This window comes from Erythranthe guttata, chromosome 8 (genome assembly GCF_056151865.1).
Source record: "Erythranthe guttata isolate IM_541 chromosome 8, IM_541, whole genome shotgun sequence".
Taxonomy (NCBI): Eukaryota; Viridiplantae; Streptophyta; class Magnoliopsida; order Lamiales; family Phrymaceae; genus Erythranthe; species Erythranthe guttata.
In genome coordinates, this window is record NC_142540.1 from 16,925,577 (window position 1) to 16,949,981 (window position 24,405).

Sequence of the window (24,405 nt, forward strand, 5' to 3'; positions counted from 1 at the left end):
CCATTTCTTATTACAAGAAATTGAAGCCCATTGTTATTAAAACATAATAATTAGTTATATAAACCAATGTTTAATCCTCAAGAAAAGGATTAACTCTTATAATTAGGCATAATAGAAAGATGACTACACTACTAAAAAGTAGAAACTGAGAAGTTCTGCAGTGACAGTGAAAAATAAACGATAAAACTACAACATATCAAAGTCTAGTTCATAAGAACATAAATCTTCGGAGTTTTTTTCAGGTCAGAAATCTTCGATTATTCACAAGAATGAAAATGAAGTTACAGGGACGACAAAGGATTCAAGCCCCGCCCAATTCCTGCAATGGATGCTCGACTCCTCCTCTTCCTTATTGCTAGCTATAAATATCTGCAGCGTTGACAGATTAAATCACCCCGTAAGAAATACGTTCCATAAGAAATACGGATTTGATTAGATGATGCGCAGTATCACATGTTAGCGTTATAGACGTAAGCTCAATGAAGAATCACTAAAGAAGGCAAAGAACCTAAGACGAATTGCATCGTACGAAATTACATATTTATTGTCAATGTACATATAGATTCACATACATACATTATACACCTCATTAGCCAGAAAATTTACGAATCAAAGCGAAATTCAATTCTTCGTACGAAAGCAAAACAAACTTAATCAAGAAACATCCATTACTTACACTTAACATTCAAATACTCGACTTTGATTTGCCTACTTTTACCAAAATGCAAGCTTCGACTCACTTATCTATCAAGTAGCAAGTCCATTTATCCACTATCCTACAAGCAAAACACGAGGCAAACAAACCGAAATCATGAACACTAACAAAATCCATAATTTAGTACAATAAAAGGTCCAAAAAAAGGAATCAACAATAAATTCTGCATGCGAATTGTAACGTAACACATTATGCATTCTAACGTATAATTAACGAAGAACAACGCAATAATTCATCACAAAAGACTAAATCTTTTAGTCGTACCGTCATTGGATCCAGATCGTTTGGCCTGCTTGATTTTTTCGAGCTGGACTTGAGTATCCATAAACAACCGCATTCTCTGAACCTCCAAATCTTTGGCAAACTGCATCCTCTGTTTCTCAAGCTCAATCATCTGCCTCTGTTTCATACTCTCCACTTTCTCGTAAATCTCGCCAAATCTCTCAATCGCCTTGGCCAATCTCTTCATCCCATGTTCTCCTCCTTCTTCTTCCTCTTCCACCGCCCTGTCGCTGCCCTCTGCTGCTTCCTCCTCCCCCTCCGATTCACCGTCGTCTTCCTCCGCCTCCGCTTCGTCCTCCGCCGCCGCAGCTGCGGCCGCCATCGCCGAGTAGTTCCGCCTGAAGTAGGACTCGTCCGCCACCTGCAACGGCAAGGGGCGCTTCTGAGGCAGGATCGGCAAATTCACCGGCGTGACCATCGCCGACGTCAGCAGCTTGCGGTAGGGTAGAGGCACGCCCATCGGAGGCGAGGGCAACGACATCGGCGGCGTGAATTGAGACGACTGCAGCGGCGAGGCCGCCTGCGCGGTTTTGTTCGGGGTTTTGTTGAGATTAGGTCCGATTAGATGATCCAAACGGGGGAAGAAAGGCCAGGACGACGTTAGGGTTCCGTTAGAGTCGGAGATCTTCGATTTCTCCACCTTGTACTTCTTCTTCAGAGTATCGATCCGGTTTTTGCACTGGACATCGGTGCGGTGAGTCTTCTTCGTAAGGCCGTGGCGTGAATTGACGGCGTCGGCCACCTCCTGCCAATCCTTCTGTCGGAGATTGCCGCGGTTGAGCTCCAAATAACGCCGTCCCCAAACGTCGACGAGCGTGGAAGTTGCCTCCTGCGTCCAGCAGTCCTCACGGAAGGGAACTTGCCGTGAAGACGACGCCGACGGCGGCGCCTGAGGAGTCGACGATTCCGTTAAATCACCCATACCTAAAAATCCCTAATTAACAGATGAGAGAAATCCAATTCAATTGGACGGAGAATAAAGGGGGTGAAAGAGAGAGAGAGAGAGAGAGAGAGAGAGGGGAGAGAGAGAGAGAGGAAAGGGAAGTAGGTAAAAGATAAAAAAGTAAGTGCGGCAAAGGGGAGGGGAGGGGCGCCGGATGGCGAAAGCGCGTGGGGGATATAATTTTGTGGAAGGAAAAGGGATCGTCGCCGGGGTGTAGGGCGCGTGGGGCCGACGGACACGCGATTTCGGCAGGCATTGTTGTTGGTAAACTGAGTTGTGTTACGTTACGTCGTGGTTTTGGTCACTGATTTTTTTTTTTTTTTGGCGATTGAATTTTGGATTACGGCGTTAACAAAATTTCAAATGGTGGTAAGGGTTTGTTTGGGCTTAAGGGAAATTTGCAACGGGACGGATAAAACTACCTATGGTGGGCCGATGACGAGGCGGACTATATTTTCTTGTCCGGTTACTGCTTATGTCCGGTCGTCAATTTGCAGTGACGTTGAAATGACGGTTTTGTCCTCCACAGAAAATTAATTGTCTTTTTTGACCTTTGACCCACCGGCCTTCTTCAATTATCAAGTTTTGCTGTACTGTACACAGTACACACTTCTTAAAATTTGTAATTTAATTAAATTAAAATAATAATAATAATGATAATAAAATTGCATATTACAAGGCCTTTTTTTTTTTGCTAACTTTTTTTTTTTTTGTTAATAAATAGACTAACATGGATACTCTATCTAAAATGTCAAAGGCAATTTTGTTTTCTGCGTCAGTGTGATTTTTTCTTCAGTCAAATTTACTATTTCATAATAATAATCTTATATATAAAAGAAAGAAACGCTAGAGCAACCCTAAGAAACCCTAATGTCATATTTGTAAATTTTTTTCAATTTTTATCCCCTTAATATTAATTTAAATATTATTTTCGAATTTTATCATATTTGTATCCCCTAAATATTATTTTAAATATTATTTTTTATTTTTTATCAGATTTTTGTCTACTAAATATTATTTTTTATTTTTATCAAATTTTTATCTCCTAAATATTATTATAAATAATATTTTTTTAATTTTATCAAATTTATATCGCCTAACTATAATTTTAAATATAATTTTCAACTTTTAGCAGATTTTTTATCTCCTAAATATTATTTTCGAATTTTATCAAATTTATATCTCCTAAATAATATTTTAAATATTTTTTTCGAGTTTTATCATGTTTTTATTATTTTTTTATCTCCTAAATATTAATTTTGTTTTTTATCAGATTATTGTCTCCTAAATATTATTTTCGATTTTTATCAAAATTTTATCTCCTAAATATTATTTTAAATAATAATTTTTATTTTAATCATATTTTATCTCCTAAATATTATTTTAATTATTATTTTCGTATTTTATCAACTTTTATCTCATTAACATTATTTGAAATATTATTTTCGATTTTTATCAACTTTTATCTCATTAACATTATTTGAAATATTATTTTCGATTTTTTATCAAATTTTTATCTCCTTACTATTATTTTAAATTTTATTTTCGATTTTTATCTCCTAAATATTATTTTGAATATTATTATCGATTTTCATCAATTTTTTATCTCCTAGATATCTTATATATAAAAGAAAGAAACGCTAGGGCAACCCTAAGAAACCCTAATGTCATATTTGTAAATTTTTTTCAATTTTTATCAAATTTTTATCCCCTTAATATTAATTTAAATATTATTTTTGAATTTTATCATATTTTTATCCCCTAAATATTATTTTAAATATTATTTTTTTTATTTTTTATCAGATTTTTGTCTACTAAATATTATTTTTTATTTTTATCAAATTTTTATCTCCTAAATATTATTATAAATAATATTTTTTGATTTTATCAAATTTATATCTCCTAACTATAATTTTAAATATAATTTTCAACTTTTAGCAGATTTTTATCTCCTAAATATTATTTTCGAATTTTATCATATTTATATCTCCTAAATAATATTTTAAATTTTTTTTTCGAGTTTTATCATGTTTTTATTAGTTTTTTATCTCCTAAATATTATTTTCGTTTTTTATCAGATTATTGTGTCCTAAACATTATTCTCGATTTTTATCAAATTTTTATCTCCTAAATATTATTCTAATTATTATTTTCATATTTTATCAACTTTTATCTCATTAACATTATTTGAAATATTATTTTCGATTTTTTATCAAATTTTTATCTCCTTACTATTATTTTAAATTTTATTTTCGATTTTTATCAGATTTTTATCTCCTAAATATTAGTTTTTGATTTTTTTATCAAATTTTTATCTCCTAAATATTATTTTAAATATTATTATCGATTTTCATCAAATTCTCCTAGATATTATTTATAATAATCTGATTTTCAATTTTTACAGAAAAGGGTAAATAAATCTGATTTTCATCCCTAGCGGATTTTGTAACATCGTTTTACAGAATGTCCGCAACATTTGAATTTTATGTCTTCCCTACCTAAGGCTTCTTCTTTTGGTAAGCCGACTTTAGATTTTGTTTCTTATATTCTTTTTCATCCTATTGACTGTGTGGCAATTAGTTTACATTTTTTTCCATCATGGCTTATAGGTAATTTCATTTTGTTAAATTATGTGTTTCATTAATTTATACCAAAGTTTTCAAATTTTATGTATAACAATTATTTCATTTTATATGTTATTGGACATGTTATTGAAATGGATGATTTGAGAAAATTAACCAAAAATGGGCGGAGCCACAAGCTATTGGAAGTCGACCTTCAAGACTTATTGTTTGTATGCGATATTTAATTTATTGTTTCTTAATTTTCCAATTGTTAATTCCAGTGGCAAAACAACCTTAAAATGAGGCAGTGGAGAAGGGCTTAGTTCCGATGCAAGATGTATAGATGGCTTTTTACGATGGTATGTTGTCGATAGTTTAGTTTTGATTATGTTAACTTAGTTATTAAATCTAATTACTTTTAAGCTCAACATGAAAGACATAATTGATGATTTTTTTCCTGGTTCAAATTTTCAATCTACTGGTATTAGCTGATTCAATTCATACGATACTTATTCAACAGTAAAGTTATGTCCTTTTTTTTGTGTGTAGTATACTTAATAATGTTCCAGTATAATAGAATTTTGATCATACGATACATCAAACGTTTGTTTATATTCTTACAACATCAAAACAATGTAATTTGTTGTCCCGTGCATCGCACGGGTACAATTACTAGTAATAATAATAATAATAAATCTCATGTTGATTATTATAACGAATTTAATTACTATGTCAGACGAAAAAAATTAAAGGTTGTTGGACTGAAAAGCCTAGTAAGAAAAGAGTATATTTTGATTTCAGAGTTGGCTGGGCCGCCCAATTTCCACAATATTTAAGCCCATTTTTCATTATTCATTATTATTTATATATGAAATTATCAGTTTTTTTTTTGATAATTAATGAAATTATCAGTTTGTAATTAAATAATTAGAAAGAAATATGTTTTACCGTATTTCTGAGCTGCCAATGTAATATATCCCACGTGAGACTAGCTAGTGGAAATTATGTTACATGTCGTCCAAAGTGTGTGCTTTAAGCGATAAAAAAAAATTAATTATTTAAATTTTTAATTAATAAAAAAGATGAACTCAACTACTTCTCAACTCTTTCGACGTAAGAGATGGCGACAATTAATTATAAATTAAAGTATGAGGCGCCGCTCCAATTATAACAAATAAAATTAATTATGTCACACGGTTTTCTCTAAACATCTTATATATAAAAAAAGAAACGCTAGAGTAATCTAATAAAACCCTAATGGCATATTTGTAAAAATAAATTAATTTATATGTATATATAATTATTTTTATCTCCTATTTCTAGTTTTTTTTATATAAATACTTTAACACAATCTCGACTAACACAATCATAATCCACTGTATCTATATATTTTTTTAATTATTATTATTATTATTATTATTATTATTATTATTATTATTATTATTATTATTATTATTATTATTATTATTTTATCTCCTATTTTCCAGCCTATTTTTTCTATTAAAAAAATTGCTTAATTTATTTAATGATCAATATCATATTATGACAATTAAATTTTTATAGTTTTTTTTGAATGAGTTTGTATTATTAAATTCGTATAAATGTAATGTTGTTATCGATGTCATTAGTAAATTTTATTATAATTGTTATTATCATATATTAAATTAATCATCATTATTATTTTTATTTGAAATGTTATCCCGTGCATCGCAGGGGGAAATGCTAGTATATATAAATATAGATTAAATGCATTAACCGGTTGCACGTTAATTAATGGGATTTGCTTTTTACCGTTTGAAAAAGGCTATTTACCGTTCAAAAAAACTCTCTCTCTCTCTCTCTCTCTAAAAAAAATTGCTCTCAAGACAATTTCTTCACAAATCATTCTTATTGGTGTGATATACGAACATAAATGAATTTATCGAATGAAGATCGGGATAGCGAACACAGCGAGGTAAAAATTCCGTCTTTTCGATCGAAAAAACTGGGCTAAACATTCAAAAGCCCAACTTGGGCGCCCGACAGTGCAGTGCACGCCCATGTTGGGCGTGCAGTTGGCTGTTACACGCCCATTATGGGCGTTTGTAGGCCAACTGCACGCCCAACATGGGCGTGCACTGCACTGCCGGGCGCCCGACTTGGGCTTTTGAATTTTAAACCTTTTTTTTTTTTTTTTTTTTTTTAAATCAATTTTTTTATGTTTTTTTCAGGACGATACGACTACATTTGAAGTTGATCATACCGATTATTTTACCACTACTCAGTTGTTTGACTCGAAGGATGAGGTAGTGGTTTGGGTGAGGTTCGTTGCAAGAGGTCTTTTTGTGAAAATAGTAAAAAGCAGCAGTCCTAAAAAAAAGATTTTTTTGACTTGTGACCTATTCGGGGAAAAACGAGAATGTCCATCAACTAATCCAGACGCGCGTCCGAGAAGGACCGGTAGCAAAAAAATAGGTTGTGGTTTTCATATTGTCGGAGAACTACGATGGGATGATAGATGGGGGGTCAGAGTAATATACGGGAAGCATAATCATGTTCCGATATACAAGTCCGGGCATGGGATGAGTGCATTGTCTCAGGAGGAGGCGAAGATCATTAGTGATCTGTCACAAAGTCATGTGCCGCCCAAGAAGATTTTGGCTAACTTGAGACAAAATGGTTTGGGTCTCGATGCTTATTCGAAACAAATATACAATGAGAAGGCGAAATTGAAAAGACTATCTAGGGGTGACCGCACAGTGATGCAACATTTGATTGGGTTGCTTGAGGAGCATAACTATTACAAGTGGTTCCGTACTGATGAAACAACACATGCAGTTACTGATTTGATGTGGGCTCACCCTCAATCTGTCGAATTGTTAAGTAAGTTTCCGTACGTATTACTACTTGACAGTACTTACAAAACCAATCAGTACAAATTGCCTTTGTTGGAGATTGTTGGTGTTACTCCTGTCGGGAAAAATTTTACTGTAGCAGTCGCATTTTTGCGCCATGAAAATGAAGACCATTACACATGGGTGTTGCAAAAGCTGAAGAGACTTTTCCCCCCTCAGACTCTACCTAGTGCCATTGTGACGGATCGAGAGTTAGGGCTCATAAAGGCGCTAGAGAATGTATTTCCGACCGTACCTCATCTCTTATGTCTTTGGCACATTAACATGAATGTGGGGCGTCGTGCTTCAAGATGTCTCGGCAATAGTAGGCGTCGCGGCACGGCTTTTGTAGTTGGTACGTGGCAAACCTTGGTAAAATCAGTGTCTGAAGAAGATTTCGCCATGAATTACTCAGCTTTGTTGGACGAGTACGCGAATTATCCAGATTTGATTGAGTATCTCCAATACACTTGGCTCGTATACAAAGAGAAATTTGTAAAAGCATGGACGGATCTAATTTTCCATTTGGGTAATACATCGACAAGCAGGTATTTATTTATAAGTTGTTAAATATATATACTTAACTTACTGTCATGTAGTTTATTGAACATAGCATATTCTTAACATATTAGGGTGGAGAGCAACCATAGAGCATTGAAGAGATGGTTGGAATCGTCGACGGGTGGCTTCGACACATTTTGGGCACAGTATCACTCAATGATGAAAGATCAATTTAACGAGATACTAGCCGATTTTGCAAAATCAAAGAGGATTCGGGCCCATACGATCAACGTGCCCGTATTTAAAATATTGTCCAGTGGAATTGTAACACATAATGCTCTGCAGATGTTGGACGATGAGAAGGATGAAGACATAGACGGTTGCGTCTGTTATATGAGGAAATGTCTTGGACTCCCATGCAAACATGAAATTCGTGCAAAGATGAATGCACGACGTGGTGTGTTTTATGCAGAGGATGTCCACATTTTTTGGAGGACATTTATTTCGGGATTCGGGGATTCCCTAGATGAAAGTGTTGGTTCTGTTCCCGACCACAGGTCACAGGCTATTGCCAGGCTAGAAGGGTTAATGAATGATTTGCGTGATCGGTCAGAAATTGAGATCACGGACGTGACAGATGTCATTTTCGAACGAATGCATCCCGGGGCTATGGAAATGAATGAGCCACCAGTACTAGCCTGCCCGAGAGGTAGACCGCGGACGAACTCTACACAGAGGGATTGGTCAGGGCATGAGTTTCCATTATTTCCGGGAGAAGGTGAAGAGTCTGGACGAGGACGAGGACGAGGACGAGGACGAACACGAGGCAACAGAGGGCGTGGTTCATCTTCTGAGAGATCTAGCCGTGGTCGTGCTCGTTCATCGACCGTGAGTGGACCCGCAATAGGTCAAATTCCCCGACCCCCTTGGATGCGACACCTTCATTTCTGCCTTGTTCCGGAGGTTGTGACGTGGACGGACGTTCAAGGGGATGGTAATTGTGGTTATCGAAGCGTCGCGTGTGCAGTGAAGAACCACGAGGATGATTGGATGGATGTTAGAATGGATGTTTATAACTGTATTAAAAACCACGAAGAGTTCTTCAAGGATTATTTCGGTGGTGGTAATTTAGTGTATCGGGTATTGGCGAGTGTCGCTTATTGGGACAACGCCCCAGCACCCTATGAGAAGTGGATGACTATCACGGACGTGGGCGTGGTTGTGGCAACATATTACAACGCGTTGGTCTTGTCGGCTAGCAGCTTGGGCAATCAGACTTATTTACCACTTTGGGCTCCCGAAGGTGTTTCACAGTTATCTTACGAGATGACTATACTATTTCTTGAATCAGGAAGCCACTTTGTGTATGTGAAGATGAATGACAATTGTCCGCTTCCTCCGTTTGATAGACAGTGGGCGAGGTATAGCAATAATAGTGTTGCATATCTACCAGAGGCGTTGCGGAGTCGACGTGAAATGTGGGATATTCTTAATAGTGTTTGATTTAGTTTTGTTTATTTTGTTGGAATGAATGTGTTACTATTGACATTGTATGTTATAATTATTATTATGTTATGATGTTATAATAAATATTACTATGTTATGATGTTCTAATAATAATAATAATAATAATAATAATAATAATAATAATAATAATAATAATAATAATAATAATAATAATAATAATAATAATAATAATAATAATAATAATAATAATAATAATAATAATAATAATAATAATAATAAAAAACGGAAATCAGGTTATGGTTACAACATATTTTATTAAACATAGACTTAGCTTAAAAAAACGGAAATCAGGTTATGGTTACACCATATTTTATTAAACATAAATTTAGCTTAAAAAACGGAAATCAGGTCCTGAACACCTAAGTATCCCTCGTCCTACGCCTGCGGTGAGAATGTCGCCCCTGAGAGGGTCCTGCATCCCGATCGTCAGCATCAGCACGGTCCAACTGTAGATACTCAGCGAATGGGGCGCACATGTCCTGGATCGTCCTGAAGAAGTCATCGGGCATACGCCGATATCCTGGAATAGTAGACGGAGGCAAGTTATCGTAGAAGTACGGATGCAACACTCGGGTGAGATCATATATAGCCGGAACTGCAGATGGTTCCGCTCTTTCAACCGGCTCGGTACTAGGATGTACACGGACGTGGGTGTGGTCTAGAAACCACGGCATATACTCCGGATCCGACTCCCAAGCTGGACGCGCCGGATGACCATAGTAAGCTCGACTAAGCATGTGCGTGTGGGGGATATCCCACATCTGATCGCCAGGCTCATAGTTAACCTTGTAAGATGCTATTTTTCTCTCCCTCTTAGACCCTTTTAGCGGACGAATTGGGTCCGCCGGTTTAATCTGCCGAAACCCGAACTGACGCAAAACTCTATCGGGCATATAAGGCTCGACCGTATCCATCCATCGAATAGTCCCGTGATGAACCGTCTTTGCAACTTCAGATGACACTTTCAATCCAAATGGCGTCCAATTCACCTATATTCATTTAATTATACACATATATTAATAAGCATAATTAATATAAAATAATACTTACACACATAGATACTTACATCTGACGGACGCATCGAATCGAGACGTCTACGATAATCTACAAGTATATCCTCGTCCTTAGGAATATGATGTATCACCTGCCACCGTTTACACCATGGCTCTCCCGTAACATGTGCGTTAACCATCGGAGGCCGGAAACACGGAAAATACTCATATATCCAACACTACAGTACGGGAAATAATAATACGGCATAATTAACAACAACAACAACAACAACAACAGCAACAACAACAACAGCAACAATAACAACACCAACAACAACAACAACAACAACACCAACAATAACAACAACAACAACACCAGCAACAACAACACCAACAACAGCAACAACAACAACACCAACAACAACAACAACAGCAGCAACAACAACAACAGCAACAACAACAACAGCAACAACAACAACAACAACACCAGCAACAACAACACCAACAACAACAACAACAACAACAACACCAACAACAACAACAACAACAACACCAGCAACAACAACACCAACAACAACAACAACAACAACAACAACAACAACAACAACAACAACAACAACAACAATAATAATAATAGTAATAATAATAATAATACCTCTAATAGTGTCAGACATCCAGCAATCTGCGCCGCCTCAGCTCGCGTAGCCATGCCCAACTGTCGGTACAGATAGGCCAATGTAGCCGAACCCCAAGAATACTCGCAAATGAGATCGATTTCCTCTAACAGTGGGAAAAAATCTGCTCTAACCTTCGATCCACTCTTATCCACGAACAACAACTTTCCAAGCAAGTATGCAATATATGCTCGTACCCGATACGCGGAAGGAAATGTAGAATTGTCGCCATACTTCACCTCCAAATCATCTAACCGGGGTCCGCCACCATACCACCACTGCTCCATAAGTGCGGGTGCGACCCCGAAAGCTCTCGCACCAAGCTGGATCGCGTCGGCCTTATCCATCCAAACGTTAGGGCGAGTTCCACTAACTCGCAAACCCATGATGTAATGCACGTCGTGCAGGGTAATTGTCATCTCACCGAATGGCATGTGAAAACTGTTGGTGTCCGGCTGCCACCTCTCAATAAAAGCCTCTATGAGTGGGTTATTGTGCTGAGGCAGCGAACAATCACGCAAGTGATACAAGCCGGTATTCTCCAGTAGTGAGACACAATCATCGTCGTCGGGGCCCGGCCAAGTACACTTCGCGTGCGACCGTAATTTAACCATATGTCGACCCTGTTCAAGATATATTCATATATAAGTATACCACAAGCAAGTGTAAATATTATAACCAAAATTTATTAATATTAATAAGTATTACCTTTCCCTCCCAAATGTCATAGGCAATGTGTGCTCCAAAACTTGGAATCAAGTGAGCGTATTTAGGTCCACCGGGTGTCTCACCGGTCAACATCCAAGGTCGAGAAGGAAGTTTTTTTCTCGGAGCGGTGCGGGACCTCGAGACAGGATTAGAACCATCGAAAGTACCACCCATCGGGACAGGAGGCGGAGTCGGAGTCCGAACATCCTCGTAATCGTCATCGGATGGAAAATCCGGCACCGGAAACTGATACTTCTGCTGAAAGCGTAGTTGTGGATCGTACTCGTACTCCTGCGGCTGCATATATGCATCCATGGGTGCATCCATCTCCTGATCGGCCTCTGTCTCTGTCTCCTCCTGAATCATCGTACGTGGGGGTACAAAAGCACCAGTGCGTTCCCCACGACGTTTAGAACCGGTAACATTTCTATTATGTGTCCTTCCCTCCCGTTCCGCAGTATTCTCCTCCACCGGATCTGCAGGAGGACGAATCAGGAGTCCTTTCCCTTTTCCCAGTCCGAATTTTTTCGCCCAATTAGACATCCTGTAAACATAAAATTATTATAATTTTCTAACTTATTTTAATTCAGAAAAAAAATATTTCTTTTAAATCAGAAAAAAAAAAAAAAAAAAAAAATTTTAAATCGAACGCCCGGTTTGGGCGTTTCCCGGCCGAACCGACGCCTGGACCGGGCGCCGGTTCGCCCGGGAAACGCCCAAACCGGGCGTGCAAACACTCATTTCACGCCCAAACCGGGCGCTGGCAGCATGAACGGACGCCCGCTTTGGGCGTCGGTTCATGCAGCCAGCGCCCGGTTTGGGCGTTTGGCTCTACCTTCCGAAAAATTCAAAAGCCCTACAAATCGATTTGTAGGGCTTTTAAACATGAAATTGGTTGCAAAATCGAGTTACCCATTGCATATAACACATGCAGGTGTTGAAATTACCTGAAAAAATCGAAGCCCAAGCTCGATTTTGGTTGATTTCGAAATTTTTCGAAAAAAAAAAAAAATTCTGAAATTTTTGGAATGGGGGGTAATTGGAGAGAATTTCGAATTTTAAGGGTTTTAGAGAGATAAACTGTTTTTTACTTTGAACGGTAAATAGCAGTTATTAACCCGTAAAGAGCATTTTCTTAATTAATCGATTGGCTGATTTAATGAATTAATAATTAATAATTATTCCAAACAACTGTTCAATCCTTTTCAGGGCTTTCCTAATGATGGGAACGACTCTTCAAGAATGAAAGTGTACACTTTATTTAATTTTTAATTTAATTTAAAATTATTTTTAAAATCACCTTTTTAGGATGCTATCGGCATCCACATAATTAACTCATCTCTATGGCCAACAATTGGTTAAAGACGACATCTCCCACTTGCAGAAATGCAACTGCATTATTATTATCTAAACTCTAAACTATGATAGAGACACACCATGTATATATATATATATATATATACATAGCTCAATGGTAAAATATTACGAGTATAATTAGGGGTGTAGATGAGGTGAGCCGGTTCGACAATATAGTCTGAACTCGAACTCGAGTTTTTCGAGCTGAGTTTTCTGATAAGCCGAGTTCGAACTTATTCGTAATTGTTCGTAAATTTGAGAGCCGGCTCGAGTTTTCTTATTATTAATTAGTTGAATAATATTGAAGTAGGAAACAAGTATCAATTAAAATTAATTAAAAAATATATTTGTAATCATTTATATCATGTAATTTCGTTCTCCACTAAGGTGAATAAATTAGATTTAATTTGTAAATAATGGTTATTTTAATAAGCACTATAGGCTTGAAAATTTAAGATGATTATAGCAAGTAGCAAATGCAGGCCAAAAAGGGAGCTACCACCTGGAAACATGGAACCTGATTCCCTTTTTCCCCATAACGAAATCATTTTATGTTGAAGTAATATATTTTTACAGTAAATTACGGCCACCCCTGATGTAAGGTCAAATTTACGAAAAATTCCTTATGTTTGAGTAATTACAACTACTTCTTTTAACTTTGAATCTCCTTGCACGTTCATCCATACGGTGTCAAATTTAGTGGAATTTTCTAAAATGTGTGGAATATTTCAGTTTGTAGTTTGTATGAGTTTGTATTCCATTCAACCTCCATATTTTGAAACAAAATGATCATAAGATGTGTCTGTTGACTTGTAAATATCAGATTGTGTGCATCAGAAACTGCATTTTTGCACAAAATGAGTACAAATTAAAGTAGAAAAACATTTCACGAAATCTATAAAATTATGTTGAATTCAACACCATAAAGATGAAGGTGTAATAAAATTCATAGTTGATGGATGTGATTGTAATTATCCAAACATTATAGACTTTTTCGTAATTTTACGTCACCTCAGGGCTAAGAGGTGGAGGGAACAGTTGAAGGTGGAAAGTGGGATCATGATCAATAGCAATCTCTTATCTGCAATAACTCCAAATATAATGAATCAAACTTAAAAACAATCAAATAAACTCTTTATTTGTTTCTCATCCACATGAAAATTCACAAGTGTCGTCGATCGGCGTAATTTTTCCGGTGACCGGAGACCGTCGTAGCAAAACCCGACATCTTCGATATATATTCAAACAATATATATTTATAGCACAATGTGATTCTTTAGAACATCATTTTTAATTTTTTATCCTTAAATTCGTATGTACAAACAAAGGAAAGAAACCAGAATAAACCAAAAATAGATAACTCAGTTTCCAAACCCTAGGGACCAAAAAGAGAAAAAAAAAAAGAAGAAGGATCAATATTCATGCGTCTTGAATTACGCTTCCACCGGCGTTTCGGAGATGCTTTCCAAGTGGGGCCTCCAAACGCCGACGCGGCGGCGCCGGCGATCCCTCTGAGTCGAGATTTTCTCCGACAGAATCTCGGTCAGATAACGGTCGGAGATGAGTAAATTCGCGACGGAAATACTGCACCCAGTCTTCGCAGTAGTATTGCCGTTTCCGCCGCTTCCGCAGTTCTCCTTCTGCACCTTATTCCTCTTCGCCGATGACCTCGGCCGGGTCTTCTCCGGCGCCGGCGGCAGAGGCATGAGGAAGTAAATCTTGCCGCGCTTGAGCTCCGCGTCGGGCGGCACGACGACTATTTTGGGGCACATCCCTCCGAGCTCCGACGGCGACGAGGGCTTCTTGAGCACGTGTCTGGGGTGGAGCTTCATGATCTCCGCCGCCGTCACTACGCCGCCGCCGATCTCCTCAACGCGGCCGTTCGTGTGCACAATACGTATCACGTCCAACGCCCCGCACGGCAGAATGCAAGCTATACAGCACCTTATGGCGTTTTTCATCCCGGCCTCTTATTCTCTCTCTCTCTCTCTCTCTCTCTCTCTCTCTCTCTCTCATCAATATAAATTTTTCATCTAGAATTTCAAGGAGAGAGAAGCTTCTTTCTTTCCTTCCTTCAATTTGTTTATGTAGAGAGAGAAAGAGGAGAGAGAGAGAAAGAGAGAGATTGACAGTGGGTATCAATCACTTCTTCGAGTTGTACTAAATGATGTTTTTATTACATCCTTTTAGACTTTCCCTTTTTCCCACCTTCTTCTTTTGTGGGAAAAAAATCATTTTATTTCATTTCTTATATATTAATTAATTCTCACTTTGCTTTGAATTTTAATTAATGAATTAATAATTGCATGCACCTCATATTCTTGTACTTTGCCTTTTGGATCCATCATCCAACCCTTCACATATCTTACTACTTCAATAATTCAGGCACACACATCACACTACTGGTCTAGCCGGTGAAAACACTGAGGCAATGTTTGGAACCGTTTTTATTTTGTTCTCATTGTTTCCCCAAAACAAAATGAGATTTATTACACTTTTCAAATCATTTTCTCAAAACAATTTCAAAAGTTTCTCTCTCCTCCAGACATGATGTGACTGCTACAGTAAAATGATTTGATTGCTACAGTAAAAAATGTCTTCACTAAAAAACAAATAAACATCACTTCACCTTTCAATTTTCTTCTTCAAAAATATCTTTTTCTAACACCTTTAAACATGATTTGACTTCTACAGTGTATTTTGTCTCCTTCCAAAATACAAACAAACATTACTTTCATTCTCAAATTATTCCCCCAAAACATATTTCCTCAAAATGAAATCAAAATAAGATCCAAAACGGTCCCAAACATTGCCTGAGTCTCTAGATCGAATTCATACAGAGTTTACCCAATACAATTTATATCATTCGTTTTTAGCTTGTGTACGAGAGCTGAATTTACCAATTGCATGTATATGATTGGGCGATTAATTCCTTTGTTAGAGATCGAGCCAAACAAAAACAATAAATTAGATTGTGAGTGAGCTAAGTGTGGTGATGATTGGTACTTCCAAAATCATCCACGTGGCAACATTGCATAGGAGTGGTCAATTCCACGTAGGCTCAACTGTTTGAATAATTGGTTAAGAGAGAAGAAGGTGTGTGGAAGAATGAGACCCGACCCGGTTTTGTTTGGAGTTACTATGTGAAACAAATTAATTAATTAAATGGGACACTCATTTGTTGTCTTTTTTCTCTTATCTCTTATTTATATATTTTGGGGGGTTTTGGAGATAGATTTTTTCACTTTGGGTGGAGTTAGTGATCTTTCAACATCTCCAAGCCAATAAATAAATAAAAAATTAAATTAAATTAAAAATAAATCATGTGGATCGTAGCTTTCATTGGAAAGTGAAGGGGGTGATACGTGTGGACTTTTTTTTCTTGGTTTGATTTAATTCAACCTTGTGGAAATGCATTGACTTGTGTTAAGTTTGTTTTCTTGTTTTACATAGGGGTGAAATTGTCTTTCTATAGATACATTTTAGGGTATATTACGATGAAGCATGAAGTACGATCGAATAACTTACACATTGATGTAGTTTTTAGTAGTTACAAATATAGCTTAACTATTGTTTTGCTAAACAATTACACACTTACGAAATTATGACTAACGAAATCTTGGAGATTCCATACAATTTTCGATATGGATTTTCAGTTTCCTCGGAGGTTAAATGCAATATTTTGTCCTACTAACAAGGTACCCGTAATTTACACTACATGTTTTCAAGATATGTATTTTGATGTAATATTTGCAATCATCAATACCATAGGGGTCTATATGTTATTTAGTCTTACTTAAAAGGCTACGGGTAATTTACACTATATAGTTTCAAGATTTACGATAAAAATATATAAATGTCTACAATTATATATTGTTTTATTTATCTACTCAAGATAATTTCGAGTAGAGAAATTCAAAATAAAAATGATGACACATCTAGAAAGGGTGTTACTATTTGCAGCGGTACTTTTACTGAAATTGGCTTATTTGCAGCGGTACCTTTTTCATTTTAATTTTTCCAACTTGCAATTTCTCTCTCCTACTCCCAAACACTCTCTAGAAATTTGAATTTCGTAAAATTTTTTCGACATTCAAACCGTACAAACGAGGCTCGATTCCGGTAAGTTTTCGATTTCGTACTACTTTTAATTAGTTTCATTTCCAATTTAGGTAAAAATACGTGTTTAAGAATAGATCTAGCAAATTTCGGAAAAAAAAAAAAAAAATTTACGGTACCCGTTTTCTGGAGCACGGAGACCTCAAGAACGTTGAAGTTCCCGTGCTCTGCAGAACGGAGACCTCAAGAATTCTTGAATTCTCCGTTCTGCAGAGCACGGGAACTTCAACGTTCTTGAGGTCTCCGTGCTCCAGAAAACGGATGCTTCAAGTACCCGTTCTCTACAAAACGGGAGTTCCAAATTATTTTTGAAATTTAATTTTTCCGAAAAAAAAAAATTACGTTAGACGGTAGGACTTTAGCCTGGCCGCCGTCTGAGACTGCCACTCGGTACATGGAGTGGTACGTTCCTCGTACTCATCAGTACGTGATCAACCGGGATCCAGCGCCAGAAGGACCACCGCCAGTCGTACGCCCCCCTCCTATTCAGCCGGACTTTTATGACATTGTGCGTATCATCCATCCGCACATGCACGAGATACCCCAGCATCTACGTGTCCAGTTACAGCCTCGTGTGGAGCCACATGCACGTTTTCTAGGTTTATCCCCCACTGGAGATTCTGACGACGACGACTTTATGGAGATGCCACCACCGCGTCGGCGACCGGGTGGGACGAGTGGCACTTCGAGGAGGTCTAGGGGTAGACAGTAGACGGCTTTTGTTTGACATTTAGTTGTTTTTTCTGACATTTGGGTATGTTTTGTATTTGTTTGACATTTATTTGTTTTTTCTGACATTTGGGTATGTTTTGTATTTGTTTGACATTTATTTGTTTTTTCTAACATTTGACTATGTTTTGTATTTGTTTGACATTTATGTTATTTTTGTTTGACTATTTTATTTATGTTATTTTTGTTTTGGGTTTAATTTCAAATACATTCCAACCAACATAATATAATATAATACAAGGTCCAAACATACGAACTAAAATAAAATAATACAAGGTCCAAACATACAAACTAAAATAAAATAATACAAGGTCCAAATACATACCAACTAAAATAAAATGCCTATCCCAACCTACATAAACGACGCCACATGTATAGGCGTTCTTCGAACATTTCCGACAAGTGGGCAAGATTTGCGGCTCTAACATGTCGCCACTGTGGAGTGATAGGTGGTAGAGGACAATTAACCGGTAACTGGATAAGGACAAAATGGTCTCCTAACAACACCATATGGATCATATGGGATAATTCACCTGGACCAACTAGAGGTAAGTAGGTTATATTTCCGCCAATGGCGTATAAGACCAAAGCCGCATTGTATTTAGTCGCTATCGACATTCCCATATCCGGAAATGACATCCATTTGTCCCGACTGCACGGTCCTTCTTGCCAATCGCATTTTTCTATCCATCGGATGACTTCATCTTGACCATTTTGCGATGCGTACGTACCAAAATGCTCGTATATATCGGCAATCAAATCTCTCCTTACACGACTCCATCTGTTCTGATCTCGGAACACTGCTTCTGCAACACATCTGTACCCACAATTTCCATCTGCTATAACATTAACATACGACACAATAGATCCTGCCACAAAACCTGGGATGTAAGATCTGAAATTGAGCTCATCGCCCGGTTCCTTTCGAGGCATCGGTGTACGATTCTGATTGGCAGTGGATTCATCACTTGATCTACCACTCCCTCGACCCCGCCCCCGTCCACGACTAGAACCGGGATCGGTTACTTTCGATGGTGGGGTTCCGGTAGAAGTACTTTTTCGACCCTTAGAACCTGCAGACGATTTACCCTTTTCTTCTTCACCAGTAGACGGCTTCCGCTGGAATGGTGGGAACTCCCAACCGGATTTATCTCTCTTCGTCGGTTTATCCTTTGGCCTTCCTTTCGGTATAACATATGCAGGCTCTGCCAAGTGGGTGGTGTCTGGATGAATAGTGCTATTCATGTAATCAGCAGTCATCTTTTGAGTCATATAATCTTTTTCTAACACTTCCGTGGCTAGTCTGATTATTCGGTCTCTCATATTTGTTTCACGATCCATCTGTGCTTCGGGTATTTCTGGTTCTTCAACGTGCATGGTAATCCAAAATGGATGTAGATCCATAGATATAAATGTATCACGTTGCTGGATTTTCAACGCAATTCGGCATGCACAAGGAAGTGCATGACTATCCCACAAAACGTGATCACAAAGAGATGGGTCTTGAAACCCCGGTTTTTTGAGCTCATCATCAAGCAAATTTAATGCTTTATGTGTGACTTTGCATATCAAACCCTGAAATACCGGATACGATGATGAGTGCAACCGGATTGAACTGTATTTTGAAAACTCACCCTTGATCTTGGTTAGTTGATACTCAACCCCGGAGTCGAGCTGATATTGAATGGTGTTCACACCACCGGTAGAAGCATTAATCCAACCCTTCGACGATTTATGAGCACTTTCCACCCAGTTAATAGCCATTAAAATAACAACTAATAAATAAAAGCGCCCACAATATAATATAAAATACAAGACGATAATGAAACCCAACATACCTAGATGTCGACGTGTTCCCAAAATGCAAAATCTTATTAGTCCATGCTTTGACGAATTTGTGCTTGTAAATTAGCCAAGTATCGTTAAGGTATGATATCAATTTGGGGTAACAACCATAGCGTCTAACCATTTCCTCGTAATTATCATTGTAATCTTCTTCTGTTTTTGATTCCACTAATTTTGCCCAATGTATGCGCCGAAATATAAGCCCGTGTTTAGTACTACCAATAAATCTCGATGCATTTTTTTCCACGTTTCTATTGATGTGAAACAAACACAAGAAATGAGCGGAATCTGGAAATATTACGGGCATTGCTTTGATAAGTCCCAATTCACGATCCGTCAATATCACATTAGGTACCAGCCCCCCCCAATGCACATTTCAAACAACGCAAAGCCCATTCGTATGTGTTTGCATCTTCATGTGACATGAAAGCAACAACAATTGTAAAGTTCATACCAACAGGAGTGATTCCAATTATTTCCAAAAGTGGCATCTCATACCTACGTAAATACATAAATATCAAATGGAATCAATCAATGTAAAATAGCACAATAATAAATACTAATTAACAACATACCTATTGGTTTTGTAAGTGCAGTCCATCAATATGACGTGAGAGAATAACCGCAAAAATTTCAACTGTAGGTCAATTCCACGTAGGCTCAACTGTTTGAATAATTGGTTAAGAGAGAAGAAGGTGTGTGGAAGAATGAGACCCGACCCGGTTTTGTTTGGAGTTACTATGTGAAACAAATTAATTAATTAAATGGGACACTCATTTGTTGTCTTTTTTCTCTTATCTCTTATTTATATATTTTGGGGGTTTTTGGAGATAGATTTTTTCACTTTGGGTGGAGTTAGTGATCTTTCAACATCTCCAAGCCAATAAATAAATAAAAAATTAAATTAAATTAAAAATAAATCATGTGGATCGTAGCTTTCATTGGAAAGTGAAGGGGGTGATAGGTGTGGACTTCTTTTTCTTGGTTTGATTTAATTCAACCTCGTGGAAATGCATTGACTTGTGTTAAGTTTGTTTTCTTGTTTTACATAGGGGTGAAATTGTCTTTCTAAAGATACATTTTAGGGTATATTACGATGAAGCATGAAGTACGATCGAATAACTTACACATTGATGTAGTTTTTAGTAGTTACAAATATAGCTTAACTATTGTTTTGCTAAACAATTACACACTTACGAAATTATGACTAACGAAATCTTGGAGATTCCATGCAATTTTCGATATGGATTTTCAGTTTCCTCGGAGGTTAAATGCAATATTTTGTCCTACTAACAAGGTACCCGTAATTTACACTACATGTTTTCAAGATATGTATTTTGATGTAATATTTGCAATTATCAATACCATAGGGGTCTATATGTTATTTAGTCTTACTTAAAAGGCTACGGGTAATTTACACTACATATTTTCAAGATTTACGATAAAAATATATAAATGTCTACAATTATATATTGTTTTATTTATCTACTCAAGATAATTTCGAGTAGAGAAATTCAAAATAAAAATGATGACACATCTAGAAAATGGTTAAATGTGACAGATATTTGGATGACTGATTTGATGTAACCCTCTGGGCCAATAGTACATAATAAATCCTTCACTAAGAAAAAAATAAAGAGTAGTTAAGACTTTAATGATTAAACTAATACCCTTGTTAATGACATTGATTAGTATTGGATTATTGTCTAAGTAAAATGTGAGGCCCAGACCATTTAATTTGTTAGTGGACAACATGTGAAGTATGGGGTGGGGGACCCAGCTAAATTTTTATTTTTATTTTTATCCCTTTTGATCTAAATTTGATGAAATCTAAGAGTTTAAGATCAACGGCTAGATTTCATTTGATTTATACTAAATCACCCAATAATCCGACAAGTAACTATGTAGATAAAATTAATTTGATAGATTTTAGGGAATTTAGAGTGAATCGTGGGCTGTCTGATAAATTCAATTATTGGACAGGAAAATAGATATGTTTGGATAATGCTAAAGAGTTGTAGTTGTACTGTACTACTCTTTGTCAATCATTACATTCAAGAAGTTACAAACAATGTTTTTAAAACCGGACCGGACATCAAACCGGACAGCTAACTGGGTCACGGTTGGACCGGTTCAACCGGGGTTCAACCGGGTTTTTTAATTTTTTATTTATTTAATTATTTATATATATTTAAAAGTAATTATTATATTTTTAAATTATTTATATACATATTTATGATTATGTTCAATACTATTATTTATCTAAAGACCATAATTCTATTTATTAATCACCCCAATAAAATATAAAAATACACAAAAAAGCACAAATTATAGAAATTACATCAAATTTAAAAATAAATCAAATTAAATTAATTTTTGAAAAATAAAAGCATAAACCCTACATTGAAATAACATTTCCGCCGTCAACTCCGCTATTTCAACATCCTGACCTCTACCCATTTTTTTAAATTTCCTTTCTTAATTCTCCTTCTTCCTCCACTCGCCCACCAGACACTACCACATCACTGTTAATTTTCTTGTCAAGCTTTGAACAGATCCAGTGAAGAGGTAATCAATTTTCTAGTTATCTTTTTTTGTTTCCCATGTTTTGATGAAAAACCGGGTTTTTTCTGGTTCTGGGTCGGCGGTTCAACCGTGGGTTTTCCGGTTCTTCATCACCTGACCCGGTTTTTAAGCATTTTTGGGTTTTTACATCCAACCGGACCGGACGTGGCGGCGGTTCGCGGTTAAACCGGTCGGACCGGCCGGTCCGGTCCGGGTTTCAAAACATTGGTTACAAATAGGGAATTTCACTGACACTTTCTCATCATTGCATACTATCTGCTAATAATTTCCAATTTTCAATTTATTTTATTTATTTTTATTTTCTAATTTTATGAAGGTGAAATTTAATGGATGTGCAATCCCACTTACGAATAAATTATAATAATAATAAATAATTGAGGGGTTATATATAAAAAAATTGGAGAAAGAAAATTATGGTTTCTTAAATCAAAGAAACTCCTTTTTTTAAATTATATTTACACATATGATATAAGCATATTATATATGTAAGCTATTACAGTTAACGTATTAAATAATTGAAAAGAAAAATATAATAAATATAAATTATACATTAAATGTACACGATTGGGACTTATCGACCCTAACCCGATGGGTCTTATGTTGCCACGTGTCATTTTTACTAATTAATAATTATTTATTAATTACAATAAAAAATAAAATAAAAAATGACCTTAACGTATTTAATAATTATTTCCCGTTAGAGTTTACTGATAAGGGTTTTAGAAAATAAAATAAAAAATGACACGTGGCAGCGGAAGACCCTCCCGGTGTTTATCACCGGGGTAGGGTCGACGAAGCCACATGATTGGATATTTATTTACATTTTGGGAAAATTACAACCAACCCATTGAGATAGGTTTATATATGAAAAAAACCTCTTATATTTCCATAATTACATCCACCCCTGCAATATGTAGATTTATTATGTTGACACCCTGTTTGGGGTGGATATAAGAAATTTACAAACTAGAGAGAGCTGAATGTAATTTCTTAAACATGAGGGATTGTTTTGCAAATAAACTTTAACTGGGGGAGGTGGTTGTGATATTCCCATATTCCCTTACATTTTTAGGCATATTTGGGTCCATTGAAATTGGACCTTATTTCAATTGGTAGACTATATTAATATGTAATGGGCCTGTTATTGATTTGTACGACAAAGGAATGTAAAACTAATGAAGCCCATATCTAATACTTCAAGCCCGTTAAATGCCTTATTCACTGTACCAACGACTTAAAATAGTCGGGCTTTTCCAGCCTCGGGCTCAGTTCTTACTGCAGGAAACTGTAGGGAACGAAAAAGAGAAAATCAGCGCTCTCAATATAATTCGATCCACATCAGAAAATGATAATATTTTTGAAGTATAAAATGATATTTGTGTAGTAGTGATACTGATACTAAATATTATTAATCATTTTTTTTCTATTAAGGTAGTATAAATCATAGTCATGAAATTTACTTAAAAATCCTATTTTATTTATTAAATATGTTTAAATACTTTAAAAATGCATGGTCTGTTAGGCATGGTGCATATGTTTTGCCAAAATAAAATTTGTGGTAAATATTTTTATTTACATATTTTTCTATTTCAAATAAGATGCTAAAATTTATTTTTGACTCAATAATAACGATGAAATTTTAATCATAAAATATCAGTTGATTCGTAAAAAAGAATTTGTATAAAATTGATGGTGCTATATCACATTCACATCTAGTTTCTCTTTATAAAAATAAAAATAATTTTATTATCAGTAATAATTTTTATTAATAATAATATAAATAATAAAAATAGCTGGAGAGGGTTTGAGGCAGGCACGCATAAGAGAAAATGTGATGGGACCCAGTCAACTAATTATAAAGCCGGTCCGATAAATTCGGATCTTGGGGCCCGCATTACCACCCACTGAATCACGGCGGCGGCCGGCCGGCAGCTTACCAATTTTAACTTTGTTAATTGTAGTTAGTAGGCCCCAATTAAGAAGACATTGTA

At 36.2% G+C, this 24,405-nt stretch overlaps 4 protein-coding genes across 4 annotated transcripts; 1 reads left to right on the forward strand and 3 right to left on the reverse strand.

Annotated features, from left to right (window-relative positions):
• Window positions 1–54: 54 nt before the first annotated feature.
• Window positions 55–2,385, reverse strand: LOC105951423 (trihelix transcription factor ENAP1). Its single transcript, XM_012974851.2, has 2 exons — window positions 980–2,385; window positions 55–369 (listed from the first exon to the last, which is right to left on the reverse strand). The coding sequence occupies exons 1-2, from the start codon at window positions 1,917–1,919 to the stop codon at window positions 356–358; spliced, it is 954 nt and encodes a 317-aa protein (XP_012830305.1). The 5' UTR covers window positions 1,920–2,385; the 3' UTR covers window positions 55–355.
• Window positions 2,386–6,416: 4,031 nt separating this feature from the next.
• Window positions 6,417–9,381, forward strand: LOC148768650 (protein FAR1-RELATED SEQUENCE 11-like). Its single transcript, XM_088821311.1, has 4 exons — window positions 6,417–6,458; window positions 6,715–6,806; window positions 7,002–7,925; window positions 8,010–9,381. The coding sequence occupies exons 1-4, from the start codon at window positions 6,417–6,419 to the stop codon at window positions 9,379–9,381; spliced, it is 2,430 nt and encodes an 809-aa protein (XP_088677437.1).
• Window positions 9,382–14,407: 5,026 nt separating this feature from the next.
• On the reverse strand, window positions 14,408–15,350 carry LOC105951427 (uncharacterized). The gene has a single exon (XM_012974856.2). The coding sequence runs from the start codon at window positions 15,094–15,096 to the stop codon at window positions 14,569–14,571; it is 528 nt and encodes a 175-aa protein (XP_012830310.2). The 5' UTR covers window positions 15,097–15,350; the 3' UTR covers window positions 14,408–14,568.
• A 2,975-nt stretch (window positions 15,351–18,325) lies between these two features.
• Window positions 18,326–19,747, reverse strand: LOC148768651 (uncharacterized). Its single transcript, XM_088821312.1, has one exon. It carries the CDS (start codon window positions 19,745–19,747, stop codon window positions 18,326–18,328), a length of 1,422 nt encoding a protein of 473 aa, XP_088677438.1.
• Window positions 19,748–24,405: the final 4,658 nt, after the last annotated feature.